Raw genomic sequence first — 17,065 nt, forward strand, 5'->3', positions numbered from 1 at the left:
TGTGAATCCCCGATAGCTTTTCATGTATACTGTGGTTTCTTATTCCGCTTTCCATAATTTCAGTCCTAGCTTCTGAATTTGTTTTCCTGTCAGGGGGTTCTCAGTGAAGTATTCAATTTCTGAGAGAGCAGGCTTGGTTATTTGCTGTGTTGTGTGGTACAGGGATGTAGCCCCCCTGTCCTCTCCTTCCCCCTTTTCTCTCTTTCTCTTTATGTACAGGGCTTTCTGCCATCAAAGAGAGGTCAGACAGCATGTGATTGTGAAACACAGTATAAAATATTGCCAGGAGGGTCACAGCATTGAATGGCAACTCGGCTCTGCTACAGCTCTTGAATTGCATAGAATAAATAAGGATAACTGTCAGCTATTCTACTGAATTGCTTTAAATCTTATTAGGTTTAAAAACAGCCACCTTCATATCATGGATTTTTATAGTCTTTTAAAACAATGTTACTTCTCTCTTTATTTCTATAGATGCATATTATATAAATACACACACATATTATACATGTATTATATACATTAAATATATATATATATATATGTGTATATATATATATATATATATACAGCTCTGGAAAAAAATAAGAGACCACTTAACATTGATTTCTGAACTTGGTGTGGTCTCTTAATTGTTTCCAGAGCTGTATATATAAATTAATAAAATATATTGCCAATGTATTTACTATGAATATAAACAGATTTTTCAGATTCCTTTTTTATTCCTGATTTGCTTCCAGGAAGTTTATTTGAAATTAAGCCTAAACAATCTTTGTTGTAAGCTGTTGCTGTCCAAGGCAAATTGGTCAAATTTGCATGAGCTGCAACGCCCTGAAAAAACTATGGTTTATTTGCAGTAAAATACATACAGATAATTACATTTTGTCATCATATTCGTATTCCAGGGTTACTGTACCTGCAAAATTCAAAGAAATACAATTTCTCAACTCCCTTTTTAATTTGCTTTGTATCATTAAATATTGAATATTTCTAGAGTTGCATTATTAGATTTTTATTTATTTTAGATTATTTAGATTTATATATTTTTTTATTGCTGTCACGGTTTTATACGGTCACTGTATGTATTTCCACTGTCTATAAAAATCTGTACTGCATGCACGTATACTATTTGCAGATTGATTTGAGTGCGATAGAATTAGTTAGCACTTAAAATAAGTTCAGGATATAAACCTGGTAAATGTAATGGAAATTACTTGTCAGTGTCAGTAAATTGTAAACAGCAACAATCCTTGTATCCAAATCCCTCAGTGTCTTAAAATTATTTTCCTTTAAGCCTAATTTAACTAATTACTCGACATCCCTGATTATTAATTGTTGTCCTTAACGGAGGTGCCGTGTTCCCTCATTGTGCTGTTTACTGTCAGGGGAGTGCGTTTCTGGAAGGTGGAAATCCAATTCGCATTCAGGCAGTACAGGGCATATTTTTGCACCAGGCAGATTTGAGTGTCACGCCATGGTGGAGAGCTGCAGCAGCACTATGCGTTGTTCAGTAACTGCATTATTAATGGCTTAGCTGGTGCAGTGGATTAATGTTCTGTCTTAATCTGGCTGACATTTACCTCCTTTATTTGGGTCATCATCCAGCAGGAGCAAAGTCGTCAGATCGCAGGAGGACTCGGCCTCTTGGGTGGGTTCAGCTTTTCTGCCCTTAACTGTACAGTTCTGCCTCAGTTAGCCTTTGTTATTGACAGAGGAAAAGAACAAAAAAAATTGTCTTGGAAGTCTTGCTTCACCAGGTCAAAGATTCTCATTTGTGTTTCTTTGGCACGGATTTGGCTGACGGAATATCATCCATTTCCCAGCAACAGATAGTGCATACTTGCAGTATAGCTCTTGATTTGGCTTTTCTACACTTGCACTCTTGTTGCCTGTCCCCTTTTGTGTGTTCAGTGTGATTAGTTAAAAATAAATGGGAGCCCAAGCAGAACTAAAAAGTGAAAGTGAAATCTAAATGAGGCATGCCACTGTTTTTTTAAACTAATACTATCCCTGCACGTGGCCAGGAAGAGGTACATTTGCAACTAAAACTAAAGCCATATCAATATACAGAATTAATTCACTTCTGTATTTTTTTTTAAATTATATATACAGACAGAGGGGTTATGTTAGAGTTGACACCAAACAGGAAACTTGTTGAAGAACATGATTCCATGAGGAAAATCACCAACAACTAAGTAGGACATTCTCACTGATCTCCTGAATGGTATTTCTTTAAGAGCCTGTGTCCTAAGCAGTTGCCTCACATGCACATCATTGCATCCCATTGAGAAGCTGAGCCAGGCTCCGCGCTGTCACTCAAGCTGAGTTACTTTGACTAATGAGGCGACAAGAGTCCAGATCTCACAAAACAGCAGACAGCAGCTCACTGCCTGCAGTTGCTCAAGTGTCTTGGGCTGTGGGACTGAAAAAACAACTGGGTTTCAAGCACTGCATCGTCCTTGCCAGCACACACAGCATAAGACTTGATTACATTTGCCTTAAACAGGGAGCAGCAGGCAGAGGGTCCAGGTAAATCCAGATATGTGAACACATCAAAAATACTGAATGGAAGCTGGATAGTGGATTCGCTTAACAGAGGAATTCTAGAACAGAAAAGAATTGTTTTGTTCTTTAATATTATTATTAAGTAATATGAAGTTCAAACATTATCCATGATATGCTTCACAAATTGACAATTGTTGTCTGAGACTGGTGCTGTCTGAGATGGTGTCACTGAATTCTATATATAATTTATCTTCCAGCTGCATCAGTTGTCATTTAGCTATAACTGTCCCTCTTTTAGTAAGTGATATTTTATAGTTTCCTAGTTGTTGATGTGTTGATTACTTTAATCATCATAGATCAGTTTCGGTGGAGTTCCTTGATTGACAACTTGAGATTTTGGGATGACGTGCCGGTTAGTCACGCTATTCAGATTCACTTGTCATTTTCACAGGGTTCTGTTTATAGTTCGTGTCATACTGAATTGGTGAAATAATGGCACTGTTCCCATTTATATATGCGGTATTAATGTTGACTGTGAAATATGATTTGAATATTCAACTGGGACTGCCTTAAACATGGAAAATTGTTTAAAAGTAATTTAAAATGAATATGAATAATAATAATAATTACTCCAATGGCTGTGTCTGTGCTTTCTAATAGACTTTACCTTTTTCTCACTGGCCTGTTAGTGTTACGTTCCTGTACATTTGTCTTTGTTTGAAATAACTCATTATTTAGTGGAGGTTATGAGATGTTGAACACAATTTTAAATGATTTTTTTTTTTTTTTTTGAATGACCAATTTTGGTGATGTTGTGCAATGTATTTGTTTTCCATTTGTCTATGGCATGTTGAGGCAGTGATGTCATTAAAAAAAAAAATGGTTCAGAACTCCAAATTCCACACAGCCAGTGTAATGTGTGAACTGTACAGCAAAAATAAATGACTTAATGAAACCTGTCATCATAAGTACATGGCCAGTTCGACATGATATAAACATTGAACACTGCAGCTCTTCATGGGCAATGCAGAAATGAAGTGTGTGTGAATGCTGAGGCTCAACCTTTTTATTGTACCCGTCTCCTTTCCTGGCCATCTCAGACTCTTGTAATAACAGATCCTCTTCAAACACTCTGGCTCTGTCTCCGTCTCAAGAGGGAGATCAATGACAGTTGTTTCCTTGAACTCATTTATATATTTTTTCCCCTTTTCTTTCCAATGGCTAAGCAAAGTTCTAAGCTGTTATCGTTTTCAACTCTTCACCTTGGCATGTGTCGAAATCGTGAAGAAGGACTTTGATAACACATTGACTCAAGACCTTGACTGCTCTACTTAGAAGAGGTCAGGAGTCGTATGTTTTTTGAGTGAATCGTATGCATAAAAATATGGGCCGTATGTGTGTAACCTTGCTTGGTGGTATTTGGTACTCAGTATTTCCTTTCAAACAATAAATCACATCTTACTTTCTATATTTAAACTGGGGGGGTGGGTGGGCTGGAGTTCAAGTAGTAGGTGGGATGAGGGTTGTGACATTGTGTGGTACTGTGTTCAACTGGTGTATTTCTTTACCTAGTTTCTTCTCTATCTTCAAACAGAATGGGAATAAAATCGATGTTATTAACCTCCTGGCTCCCTGTGACTTCCAAAGGCTGCGGCATTCAAACCCAACAATAAAGGAAGGAATTCCTCTTGTGTTCCTCAGCAGAGGGTGTTTTCATGTTCTCCTTTTCAATTTCTCCAGCTCAGCCTCTGCACCACACACAGATTTCTTTTCTTCCCCCCGCCCCCCACCTCCCTCCCTTTTTTTTTTTGTCCTTCGGAGGGCCTTCTCCAAAGCCAGTCCTCTGAACCAGGAGGCTTGCCAATGAATCCCTTTTATTACACTGAGATTGAGTGCAGCCAAGCAGGCCAGCCGCCGCACACCCCTATTACCGCTCCAGTGCGGCTCGGGAGATTGCTTGTCTCTGCCTCTTAATTGGCGACAGCAGCTGAATGGCACAAGTGCAGTGAGGAGTAAATAGGTGGCCGGACTGGGCTCGCATGCAGATGGCGATGGGCTCCAAGCTCCAGCCCCCCGTGAAACCGCCTAATGCCAGGGGTGCTTTTGTTGGGGCTTAGATGTGCTCCAGCTCTGATGCTGTAAATGTTCTGGCAGGCCTCTGTCCAGCTCTCTTAATATGGATGTCATGGATTTCATGTTACAGGAGCGATTGCCTTGTCATTCTGGCAATATCCCAGTAAATTGAAAAGAATGATCCCATTATTTTCTTGGCAGCGTTTAGGGCCAGTTGGAATACAGAGCATCCTTGTGTGTGTGTGAGTGAGTGAGTGAGTGAGACTGAGTCTCAGTGTGTGTCTGCGTGAGTGTGATTCTGAGAGTGTGTGTGTGTGTGTGTTACTGACTGAGTGAGTAAGTGAGATTGTATGTGTTTGTGTGTGACTGCTTGAGTGTGATTGTGAGAGTGTGTGTGTTACTGACTGAGTAAGTAAGTGAGATTGTGTGTGTGACTGTGAGTCTCAGTGTGTGTCTGCTTGAGTGTGATTGTGAGAGTGTGTGTGTGTTACTGAATTAGTGAGTAAGTGATATGAGATTGTGTGTGTGTGTGTATGAGATTTTTCTCTCAAACACTGAAAGTTCTAGCAAAGGGCTCCAAAACACATTAAGCACTACAGCAATTCCAGGACACGGTATTTAATACACCCCAAATAGGATTAGCTAGACACAATCTCCCCTTCGCCAGCTGAAATGTTTTTTCCAAATGTAGAAAATACTGAGAAAATAATACACTTTGACGATGACCTTCTCATCAGGGTCTTTTGTATATTTGAATTCAGGGAGCTTTATCGTGTCATGTGTCCACACTGATTGAAATGCAGTAAGCTGCAGCTTGAATTTGTACTCACTCTTCCTTCCATCTGGATTGTTGCTGCCCATGTGTGGACCTCCTACTGAAATTATATCATGAGTGCCCTTGCATCATTTTTATCATTTTCATGAAACTTATTTTGAGTTCATACTAACAGGAAAACATTTATTAATTTGTTTTTGTTCATCAATACATTATTTGAATGTGTTATGTTTGTTCAAAGGCAGGTTTCTAATCATATCCATGTAGGAATCTGTGTTAATATGGTATTACCTCATCCTTTCTGTGTTTCAAAATGTAAATGGGCAGTAATGCTGACTGAAGGTTGAACCAGATGAAATTACATACTGTGTTGATTAACGTAGTATGGAAGCAATTACATGGGATTGGGTTGGAGGGGTGCAGTGCAGCGGCTTCAGAAGTTCATTAGTTAATGGAGGATCAAAGATCTGGCAAACTGCAGTGTTTCAGATGAGCTGAAGCAGGCTGTGATTCAGGGGATAGATGAACACGTACAATTGAAGGGTCGATCTCATCAGTTCAGCCCCTAAAACAGCAGTCCTGAGTTAATACCATGTGTGACTGGACTGAGAGAGCAGTGCGCTACTCACATATACACCTACTTAAGAGATTACTTGCCTTTAACCAAGGACACCTCAAAAATGTGGAATTAAATCCTGATAATTTCACTTTCTTACAGATTTCTCAACCAGCTTCTTAATTCAATGTTTTAAATTAATGTAATTGAATTATTAGTCTCCTGATAATATTTTTGGTCTATTTGATCCAATAAAAGTTTGATTTAAGCTGTGTACTGAGTACTAGGTTATATAATCCAAGGTGTTCAGTCCTATTCTTCTCTAATATCCTATTATATGAGGTCTGCCTGATTCTCCAGTGTGGTTCTGGTTTTAAGTATTATTTGTGTTGCTGCCTCACACTAGCATTAAGAGCAGCTTCCTTGGCTCAAGTGCTCTACAAAGCAGGTTTTCATGAAGTGTAAAGGGTAAATAGGTCAGTGATGCTGAAAAGTCCATTGACATGGTATTGAGTAAAATCTTTAACCTCATTTTTAGATTTTGTCTCTTTTATCTTTTGCTCTATTATATATTTCTCTTAAACAACTTTGATGTTCATTTCCGCCTCCTGTGCACTTGCCTGGCGGTCAGAATCTATTATTATAAAACAAAAATAACGGTAAATGTTATAATTTCCAGAGAGAACAAGGCCAAACCACATGGATTACTTCACTCAATGAGTAATAACTGAAGTAACAGAGTACAGATGATCTGCTTTGCTCCCCTGAGATGTTGTATCCTGTATCGGGTCATGCATTTCTGCACAGGAAAAAGAATATAAACTGTGTTGGTGAATATATACACTTGCGAAACTCTAGCTACATGAGACGTGCATAGGAATTGACTTCTGTTTAAATCCAGTGACTGATACAAAGGTCGGTATTTGTGGATTAAATATTTTTTTAGGATTATACCTGGATGTACAGAATGTCTGTGTGTCATTTTACAATAGTTTTTTTCTGTTCACCCCCCCCCACCACACACACACACACACATACACACACATACACACACAACACACTCTTGTCAGCAGTCATAAATGTGTCCAATTATGGTGAGATTTAGTCTGAGAAGATTAATTGCAGTTCTGTCTCCCACAATGACAGCAAGTCCAGGTCCCAAGCTCTGTCTTATGATATTAGTAAGAACAAGACTATTGTTGAGTTTTGGTTTTGTCTGGACTTGGTTTAATTCCCTCCCACCTTCTCCCTCTCAGATCCTTGCATTTCTTGAGATTGAAAATGCCACTCTGTCAGCTCCCTTCTCCCTTTTTCCTTGCAGCACCCAAAGACCTGTGAGGAGTCTGGATCTCCATTTGTCTTCATCTGCTCCAACCCTCAAGAACTGCTGGTGAAGTTCCCCATGAAAGGGAAGCACAAGATCTGTAAGTCCTTCCTCCTCCATGTTGTGATGAAAGCGGCCTCGGCTCAGCTGGGCCGTCACAGGGATTGTTTTGCACACACAGCTGCGTGTGAAGGCGAGCTTTTATTGTCTGGACCCTTGGGGAGCTTTGGTGTCGACATTCAGTCACCTTTGATTGGTGTGCTTTGTGGAGCCGCTCTTTCAGGACACTGATACTCCTTAGCTTCTGTCTGTTATTTTTATTAGATCTCGGTAGCCGCTGCTTAACTCTGCGGTAACCTCTTTGTCTCAGAGGCACAAGTTTAGATTATGGGCTGCTTTTACATCAGTCATTCTCTTCCTCTTAATTTCTACTTATCATGAACTCATTAAGCAACACCGATACAAAGCTTTTGTGGTGAGGGTCTATTGAGCTTTGAAAGTTAAAACGAATGTTCATGGCTTCACTAGAAGATATTGTGACCAAACCAGTTTAGTCTGTATGTGAAGCTGTATTAAAGAACTGAAATAGCAGTTCCCTTATTTTATTTATTTATTGGACCTCAAGACATAAATAATTAATAATAAATAATAATACATTGATTGATGCATCTCTTACATCCAGATAAGTGATTGATGTTGTCATTCTCAATCAAGACTTGCCCCTGCAGTTTGTGTCTGTGGTGTCGTAAGAGACACACGTCCACCTGGGCACAGGGAATGCCAAACTGATCTCCTCTCTTCTCTGTGTGACTCCAGTACACAGGCACATGTCAACCTGAGCAGTGTTGTTCTGCTCCTGGGCATTCATGTACAGCCCTACAATTGAGCTTCCTCTGAGTTCTCAAAGCCTATGTGGGCAAAAATAAAAAGGTAGACTGGCAGTGCGCAATAAATAATTCACACAGTCCGTTTCAGTTCCCAGGGAGTGCGAGTTATTTGAATGCAGTTTAAAGCAGAGAAGCTTTTAAAATAAATGATTATGCGCAGGCTGGGTATAAAAATTGGGTCTCTTAAAGTGTCTCCAGGACTGAGAGGGAGAAAGCGCTGAATTGGAGCCATTTGAAGATCCCCATTTGCCTCCTCCCCAACCAGTTCCCAAGTCACCACAGGTTTCCTCCCAGAGCGATGAGGAGGTCAGGCCACAGTGGGCAACTCATATAACCTGGACATCCGCCAGCATTCCCTTGGAGGACTAATCCTGCATAACAGACACTGGCTTTTACCAGCCGAGCCACTCCAATGACTCAGTGTGATTTCCTGGAGGCCATGGTGTAAAAAAAGCCTCCCTGTGTCATTGAAAGGGTAATAGGGGAGGGAGGCCTATTTTGGCCCCTACAGTGGGTGTTTGTGCTCGAGTTTTATAACCATTGCCCTCAAGGTTTTTCAATCTTGAGTCTGTCTGACACTGGTTTGTTTAATTGCAAGGTTTTTGGTTTTTTTCTTTGTCTAAGCTGTGCACCGTGAGTGTTTGTTTTTCCTTGTACAGCACATTAAACCGAGGCAACCTTTGTACTTTACAGTCCTCAAACTTTAGGCAAAAACAGAGAGACTGGAGCGTGGTAACATTTAACATGGAAATGACATGCATTCAGGTGCTGATTGAGACCGATCATTAACATGCCCTCTATCTGTGAAATCTGTGACATTTGGAATTGCATTGGGCCAGAACTGTAATATTGTAATTAAACTCACACTTGGCAATTAATGAAAACCCATTGAGCCAGGCACACACTGTAGCCTGATTGGCCCTCAGATCCTCTCTATTCTTTTATATCTTGTGGCTGAATGGTGAAGGTCACCTATGCTGTTCAAAGCTGACAAAAACTCCTAATCTCGATATTCCATGCTTGGGTCTGTAGGGTTTTGAGGACATTTAGTTTTTCTCCAGCTTGGAATAAATAACATACTGCTGTATTGTTAAAAAGCATTGCACTTATCTCATAGGATGCTACAGTGTCATATATTGCATACCTTTGAGGCAGGTTTGGACAGTTAAATGAAAGTGTTGTATTGGATGTGTTTTCTGTAGTTCTCTAAGCCGATACAGAAACCTGGCCTCCATAGACATCCTGTTCTCAGTGAAGGCATGTGCAGCAGGGTCATACATTACACAACACAATTTGTTTCAGTCCTGCAGATAGCTGACCTGAACAATTTTGTATCTAGGGGCTTTACATATGTGTTTTTTTATATGAAACGCAGACGTGGTCCAAAAGTTTATCCAATTAAGAAAGAAAAGAGAATGGGAAATTGTAAGGAGAGTACCTACTAGTGTTAAACTTCACCATTCTCAAACACAAATATGTTTCTAAAACTATCAGACACTCGGAAATAAGCATGGCCACGAACTGTCGTATAGGCTAGTGTTCATCTGCGTGTATTTGTATATCTGGGCTGTAACTGTGCAGGGGTTTGTTCAAGCTACCGGTAGGGACAATGAAACCCAATTAACTAGCATCTGTTTTTTTCTGTACTGTTCTCTTGCGTCTCTTTCTTCTCTTGGAAAAAAACAGAACAAAAAAAAATAGTTTATTTATTCATAGACTCCATTTAATATTCATACATTTTCCAAGACTGTTTGCAAACTCTGAATGTAGAAGGGAATTTTATGCTCTGGAGGCTCCTGAACAGAAATGGTGTTTCAGGTCCATTGAACCCAGCTGCAGGAGGAGATTTGTTTAGTTTTTTTGCACAGTAAACGCAGGGAAGAGCTCAGGAACGACAGGGCTTGTTTATTACAGATCTGTTGCTCAACTAATGGGGAGCATGGAGCCAGCAGAGCTGTTAATGTGGAATCGTACATTAGTCAACCAAGCAAAGAACTGCTCTGGAGCGCACTGGGTTCAATATGACTCTTTTTGCGTGTGTTTTCTACTCTCTACTCTCGTTGGTAAAAAAAAAAATTATAATCTTCACGTACATGGAGCATGTAGAAAACAAACTAGCCAGCCTCTGAGATTGACTTCTTGTTTGATCACTGAACAAAGTTGATATTTTGAAGCTTTTTTATTTCCTTTCCATTTTAATTTCATAGTGAATATTAATACTGGTGAAGGAGATGAATTTGTGGTGATCGTCAGCATTGTGATGCATGTAGCAACCAAAAAAAAATACACAAGAAAATATGTTGCACCTCCAAATACCTTCAGCTCCGTGTGTTTGCACTTTCAGGTGGTTAACAGTTGCTCTAACTGAGATCTAGAAATAAGCAGCACAGCATTTTTCAAATCAAGCAAGTCAAATATCAAAATAGGTCAAGTATTAGCTGGAAAACTTTTGAACAGTAGTAACAAATATTGCCGGACAAAATCAGGTGTGTAAAGAGAATGCAGAAGTAGGAAGAGATTGTTTTGACAAATCTGACATGCTAAGAAATAAAACTGTAAAAAACTCAACTGGGCTCCTGTCACTTTGTCAGATTGTTGCCCAACTATTGTTGTGATGTGACAGCCATGACTCAGCGGCAGTCAGTTGTGCTGTGCAGTGTCGTTTCGTGATGAACACAGCGCAGGAGTCCCCCTGCCTTTTCCTCTAGGAGGTCATACATTAGTCCCTTGGCCACACTGGTCACAGAGGTCACCAGCTCCTCTCGTGAGCTCCGGCTCCAAGGGCCTCTAGGCTGAGGGGAGAAGCCGAGCCAAAGCTGTTTATAAAGCTGTTTCTTCACAAAATTCTGGCCATCTGAGGAATAGCTGGCAGGGTAATGCGCTTTTTTATCCTAATTTGATCCTAATTTCCTGAGACAGAGTCTTACGGGAGAATCCCAGATGAAAGGGTTGGGACTCAAATGAAGGGGTAATGCAGTACATGTAAGAGTTTTTTTTTTTTTTTTTTTTCCTCCGTAGTTCTGGGAATTTAAACTTGTTTATGGGGTGTATATCCAGGACAGTGACAAGTCAGACACATTCATGGCTAAATCCCTCTTAGAAACAGCTGCAAGCACACATGGATGTATGTATTACACACATACCTAGCCTGGTATAAAACATCCGGTACATTTAAATTAAAACCAGAAATAAATATATGAAGAAGAGAGGAAAGAAAAAACAAACAATACCTCTGATGACTATTCAAGGACAACATCTGGTGCAAAAAGAAGTCTATGTCTGACCCTACTGTTAGAATTATCTGAAAATGCTCAGGGTATTATTCTTGTAGTGTCCAATGAAATGAACAATTTCATGGTGATGTACAAGCAAGCAACACAAATGGTCTTCTATGTCATGAAGATACAGTATAATATAATTATCTGGATGTAAGATTTGTATTTTCTCCAAGGGAATGAACTTTTGAACGTGGTGCTTTCTTGCTTTTTCACAATGGCAATCGCATGTATTTTATTATAACAAGTTAAACGTAAGCAAATGTTTAAGAAATCAGCCTGCTATATTTGGATATTTAGTAATAAAACGTGTACACACAATGGTCTTCTCAATACAATTACTTAAATTGTTTTTTAATTATTTCAGCCTAAAAATGTATTATATGTTAGTTTACTGTGTACCTGATTTGTGGAAGGTCATCTTTTCGATTTCTCCCAGCATTTGGAACAGCAAGGGAACCTGAATATCCCTGAATTGCTTCTAATCCTGCTGTCATAAGATCTCTCCTTTCCCCTGTCAGGCCCAATCAGAGACCAAAGCCCATTGGTGAACTCAAGGAGTCAGAGTTCAATTATGTTGATGCTCGCCTGGCCTCCCGGAGTAGAGTGTCTGCTCACTGCTTTCCCCCTCAGTCACTCCAAGTCCATTACCGACAGTAATGTGCACTTAGCAGCAATCAGCACTCTTAGCAGCAAGGTCCAGGACATGCGGTTCACCTTGCATTTCACACTGTATTTCAGTTCTACAGGGTGTGCCACTTGGGAATGATAATTTACTGGAAATTTAAAAGGAAGAGTTGATATCCTCTGCACTTTCCTGTTATTGCATTTTTTACTTGTGCGTAATCCTTCTGTTCTGTGTGATTCCCCAGTGTTAGCACTGCTGGGGTCGTCGTTCGCCTTGTTAATGAACTCTTCCAGGAAACAATGGCTTGTGGGAGATGCTTCTCACAGTGTGATGAGAGGTTATGTCACGGGGAACCTGTTCTGTGTTACACAAGCTTCTCCTCTTCATTCCACACCCATGGGCTTTTGCAACAATAATTGGATTCCTCCTTATACTTCTGCTGAAACTCTTAACAAGGCAAATTAAATTCCACAAATAAACTACAACAGACACCCACTGCGGTATGCCAAAAAATATTTGTGTGTGTTAGAAAGGACTTCAATTATTTGAAACATTTAAAATCAACAAACTATTTTGTGAATTCCTAAAATTCAGTTCCAAAGCAGGCAAATGCTTAAACGCGTAGCTCCTGTAATAATGCCTAATACTGTCTTACAATAAACTGCCCTAAATCTGAAATAGACTTTACGTTTGATCCACATTTTCTTTTTATATCTAAGCATGACAATGAGAAGAGGCTGCAACATATGGTCCATCAGTATGCTGAATGCCTCACATTCAATTCTCATGTACCAAATTAAGTAATGATCTTGGCATACCAAGCTGAATAACCCATCTGACTTTTGTGTTCTTCTTTATGATGTAAATTCACCAGAAGAAGTGAGACTCTTAAGCACGCGATCCCAGACCCTGTTGCTGGGGAGACGTCACCCATTCGGTGTGGCAGAGGGCAGAGGGTTTTTCTCACTCACGTATTGTCTTTGGGCTCAGTCAGACACCATTACTGTGTGGTGTCACCAGCAGTGCTGAAACAAGCATCAGGGCATTAGGCTTGTCTGACAGGTGAGATAGCTCTGGGATTTCCCTTCCAACACATCAGAAACAAATGGTCTCTCAAGGCAGCTCCAATTAAGCCAAACAATCACACTATTATTATTGGCAGTTCTGCCTTTTACAGATTTCATAAGGCCCTGTTTAAAATATCGTGGGTCTTGTAAGAAGTCCTTTCTTCCATGCTTTGTAATCATACAATATTTATCATTAGACATGGAATATCACATGTATTAAACTGTACAGTTGTGTATCCAGCTAGTTATAATTGTTAAACTATTTCCGAAAATACTTTCCTACAATGAAACAAAAAGGTAATTATGACTGTGTTTTCAAATTGGAGGATTCTCAAATAAAGTGTTTTGCAGGTTTTGCTGGTTTATGTGTCTGTTTAAAGGATTTATGTTGGTTGGCTGTATCAGAATTTAAACATTCACAACCTGGGCCATTCCGTGAGAGAGGGAAGAAAAAATAAACCGAAAAGTTTAGCTTTTTCTGAATCTAGGCGTGTCTTCTAATGAATGTGTTTATACTAAAGGCACCACCTATAACTAGATTACCTCAGGATCAGGCCTTGATGGCAGGAGGATAATCCACAGGCCGCCCTCAGAGCTCCCTCCCAGGTAGCTGGGGGCACTAATGGCTGTGGGGCTGACGTGGAAGTTGTGTGGAGAATGACAGCATCTGATTAGGGCCCAGCAGTGACGTCTCCATCTTGCCCTGCCTGCAGCTGTTTGCCTTGATCTATTGACACATTTAACAGTTCGGTAGGAGGGTGAAAGGGAAAAGAGATGATAGCTGTTGGCTGTAAAAGCCTCCGCCATCTCTTCCAGGGCAGCTGCTTTCTCTGAGCTCAAGGAGCCTTAAATGTTCCTTTAGCTCCTGCAGCAATACTTAACACCCAGGGAACGGCCACGGGTAAACCCATTTGCAGGTCGTTTAGCCATTCAGATGGCGATACAGATGGAAGTACAGGTGGAGATGTATGTAGATCAATCTGCAGATAATTGACTTGGGTTCTGATAGTGCTGTCGCCGTGGGCCTGATGGTGTGGAACTGTCAGTGCAGAGTGAGTGTATGTTCACACGTAGAGAAAAAATAATAATGATAACTCTGTGCCTTGCCTGGGATGTGATTAATCTTGTTTGTTTTTAGTTGTTAATGTTTGAAAGAGGAAAAAAAAAAAAAAGATCTCCCCTCTTGCCAAGGCTTTTCAAAATCCTGAAGCTAAAGTGGTTTTGATTCTCATGTGTGTGTGTCCCCCCCCCCCCACCTGCCTCTGACTGATATTACCAGTTTCTAATGAGGTTCATTCATTGTTATTCCAAATAGTACAGAGAATGGCTCACACTTGTTTCAAAAGAACTGTGTTTGTTTGGATGGGATCAGCAGTGAGGTATTTGGTATGCCACAGGAAACATTTTTGTTTTTTGATAACGTGCAGAATCGATGTTCGCAGTGTTTATTTCTCAGTTAGTCAAAGCTGTTATTATGAAATTGTGCTATACTAACACCGATGCTTTTTTATTTGTTTTGTTGTCGTTTTGCTTATTACTTCAGAACATAGAATTAAGCAATTGAGGATTTAACAAATCCTCCATTCGGTTTAATTTGTCTTCACTTCCTTCCATTCAGAACAGAAGGTGCTAATTATATTCAAGATATTTGCTTTTGATTTTTCATAAATTTGTTTACAGTTGCTGAATTTGTGATGTAAATCAGTAGTAAAAGAAGGATCCTGGCAACAGTGTACAGTAGCAGAAAGATCTAGAAACGTAGAAAATAGCATTTCAGCTATTTAAAGGATTAAAAGTAGTACATGTTCTCAGTTTAATGGAATGTATTTCTTTGTTTAATGAGTTGGTTTATATATGCAGAAATATGTTGAATAGGTTATCAATGCAACAAAGTGCGCCTCTGCTTTTCTTATTTTCTGTGCAGAGGGACCCTCAGCAGGCACTGGAAACCCAGTTTGGCACTGAATGTGACTGTACCCGCTCCTGATATGGGAAATGAGGAAGGGAGGTATCTGGAGTTGGCTAGAGACACTAGCTCCATTGTTCCACTAGCTCCCATGCTATTTCAAACTTAATGTTGTTTAAACGCATACTGGGCAAAACCTTGAGAAACACATGAGCCGTCTACTATCTGTGGTTCTGCCGTTTTAGGAAGGTGGTGTAACGAATCTGTTTTATACTAAAAGCATTGTATTATCTTACGTATTGTTTTGTCACTTACCGTTGTTTTTTTCTTCCAAAACACACACCAGTACATTGAAGTAATCCCACTCAAATTCCTTTGCTTTTGCTCAGAAAGGATTTCAAGGTTCTTTGAAGACGGCAGAGTATAGCTGCTATACTTCTGTAAACTGTATATTTTTTATGAGTAGTTTTTAGCAGTCCAGTGTGACTATATGGCTTGAGTATTTTTTAATAAATGTTTCTGCATCACGTCACTGTATACACATTCCATTGGAAAACCTGCTCTGGTGGAAACTACACAGGTTACATCTGCTTCAGAGCCGCCCACCCAATCAAACATACACACATCATATCATTACGAACAGTGCAGTTTAATTCCCGTCTCCTTATTGGGTTTTGTCAGATCTAGCCGGGAGGCTATACATTACCCATCAGCATAGCCTCCTGTTGGCCGGCCTGGCGATAGGCAGTGTGATTAACATCAGTCTGCCAGGGAACTCCCATCTTCATGGTTAGGAATTTTTGAGTGGGCCAGATGACAAGCTTTGATCAGGAAAGACATGAGGTGACAGGCTGGGTTGAATTAATTGAGCAGTGAAAGGGGAAAATAGTGTACAGGTCTAAATGGTGTGGATATTTTTAGGGGGCTTGATGGTCATTTTCTTTGCACAGAGAAGGGTTGAACAATTCATTGGGTCTGTTGGCTGAAAGCTCCAGTCCTCAGCGACACGGCTATCTGTAAAAATGTGCCGCTGACCTAAAACTTCAGAGCATTAGGAATGAAAATCTATTTTACTTGATGGCCTATTGGTAGTCTCCTTTGTTGCTTAGCATTGGTAGATGGATGCCAGAATGGACTAATTGATTAAATATTGAGCTACTTTCAGAAATGATTGATATAAGTTGTCAATCTGCTTACCTCCAGTGTTCTCACTTTGCAAAGTGGTAATAGAACCAGAGGATATTACGTAAGCAAAGTGGATTCGTATGTCAAAGCCATTTATTTTGTAATGCATACAAATCTATTATATAAATGGGTAATAACCGTGTTTATTCATCATGCCTCGTATTGCATGTCGCTGACTGAATAATGTAACAGAATTCCTCTATTTCATTTTTTTGGGTACTCTGATTCAACTGTTGGTGTCTTGCTGGATTTTGGTACTTGCATTTGAGTAAGGCTTTTGATTCTTTGTTTTATTGTTCTGAAGCACAGATATTATCAGCTACTCTCTCTGCACTTTACTGGAGCTGTTAAGCATCCATCTGAGAGAGCACCCTGTTGCAGGATTTCTAACACAAGCCCTCTGCTGCGGCACAGAAGTGAATTGTTAGCTCTCTGAAGTGTTTTAATCTATAATATGGCAGCATTTCATTTATCAGCACAACACCCCCCCCCCCACATCGTTGTTATCCATCCGGTTGTTTTTCTCACCGCGTGGAAATTGACAGCGGGATCTGGATTTAGCCGTTACATGCCTGTGCCCACAGCTTGCCTGTTAGTAAATGTCAGTGGCTCCAGCAGCTTCTGAGCTGGGCCAGCCTGTGGGCAGTCCCTCTTAGGAAGGGGGGGGGTGCGCGTTTCAATTTCCATTTTTATTAACAATCCGGTTACCTTTGTCAGGGAGACGGATGGATCTGAACTCGTGGATCAATGTCAGTCTCCCTCTGGCATGTGAAGGAGGTTTCTTAACAGATTATTAACCGCTTCCTCCCTCCTGACTCTCAGGCTGCCTTATAGTAGCACCTCTGTGCTGGAGGATGTAATGCCATGGCTCTTCAGTTTCTAGA

At 40.2% G+C, this 17,065-nt stretch overlaps 1 protein-coding gene across 1 annotated transcript in view; it reads left to right on the forward strand.

Annotated features, from left to right (window-relative positions):
- The window catches only part of trip4 (thyroid hormone receptor interactor 4), a 37,019-nt gene that overhangs the window by 9,113 nt on the left and 10,841 nt on the right, over nt 1-17,065 (forward strand). The window contains exon 12 of the mRNA XM_066701729.1: nt 7,231-7,333. Coding sequence (XP_066557826.1) covers nt 7,231-7,333 — 103 coding nt within the window. The remainder of the gene's footprint in view (nt 1-7,230; nt 7,334-17,065) is intronic.

This window comes from Amia ocellicauda, chromosome 4 (assembly GCF_036373705.1).
Source record: "Amia ocellicauda isolate fAmiCal2 chromosome 4, fAmiCal2.hap1, whole genome shotgun sequence".
Lineage (NCBI taxonomy): Eukaryota > Metazoa > Chordata > Actinopteri > Amiiformes > Amiidae > Amia > Amia ocellicauda.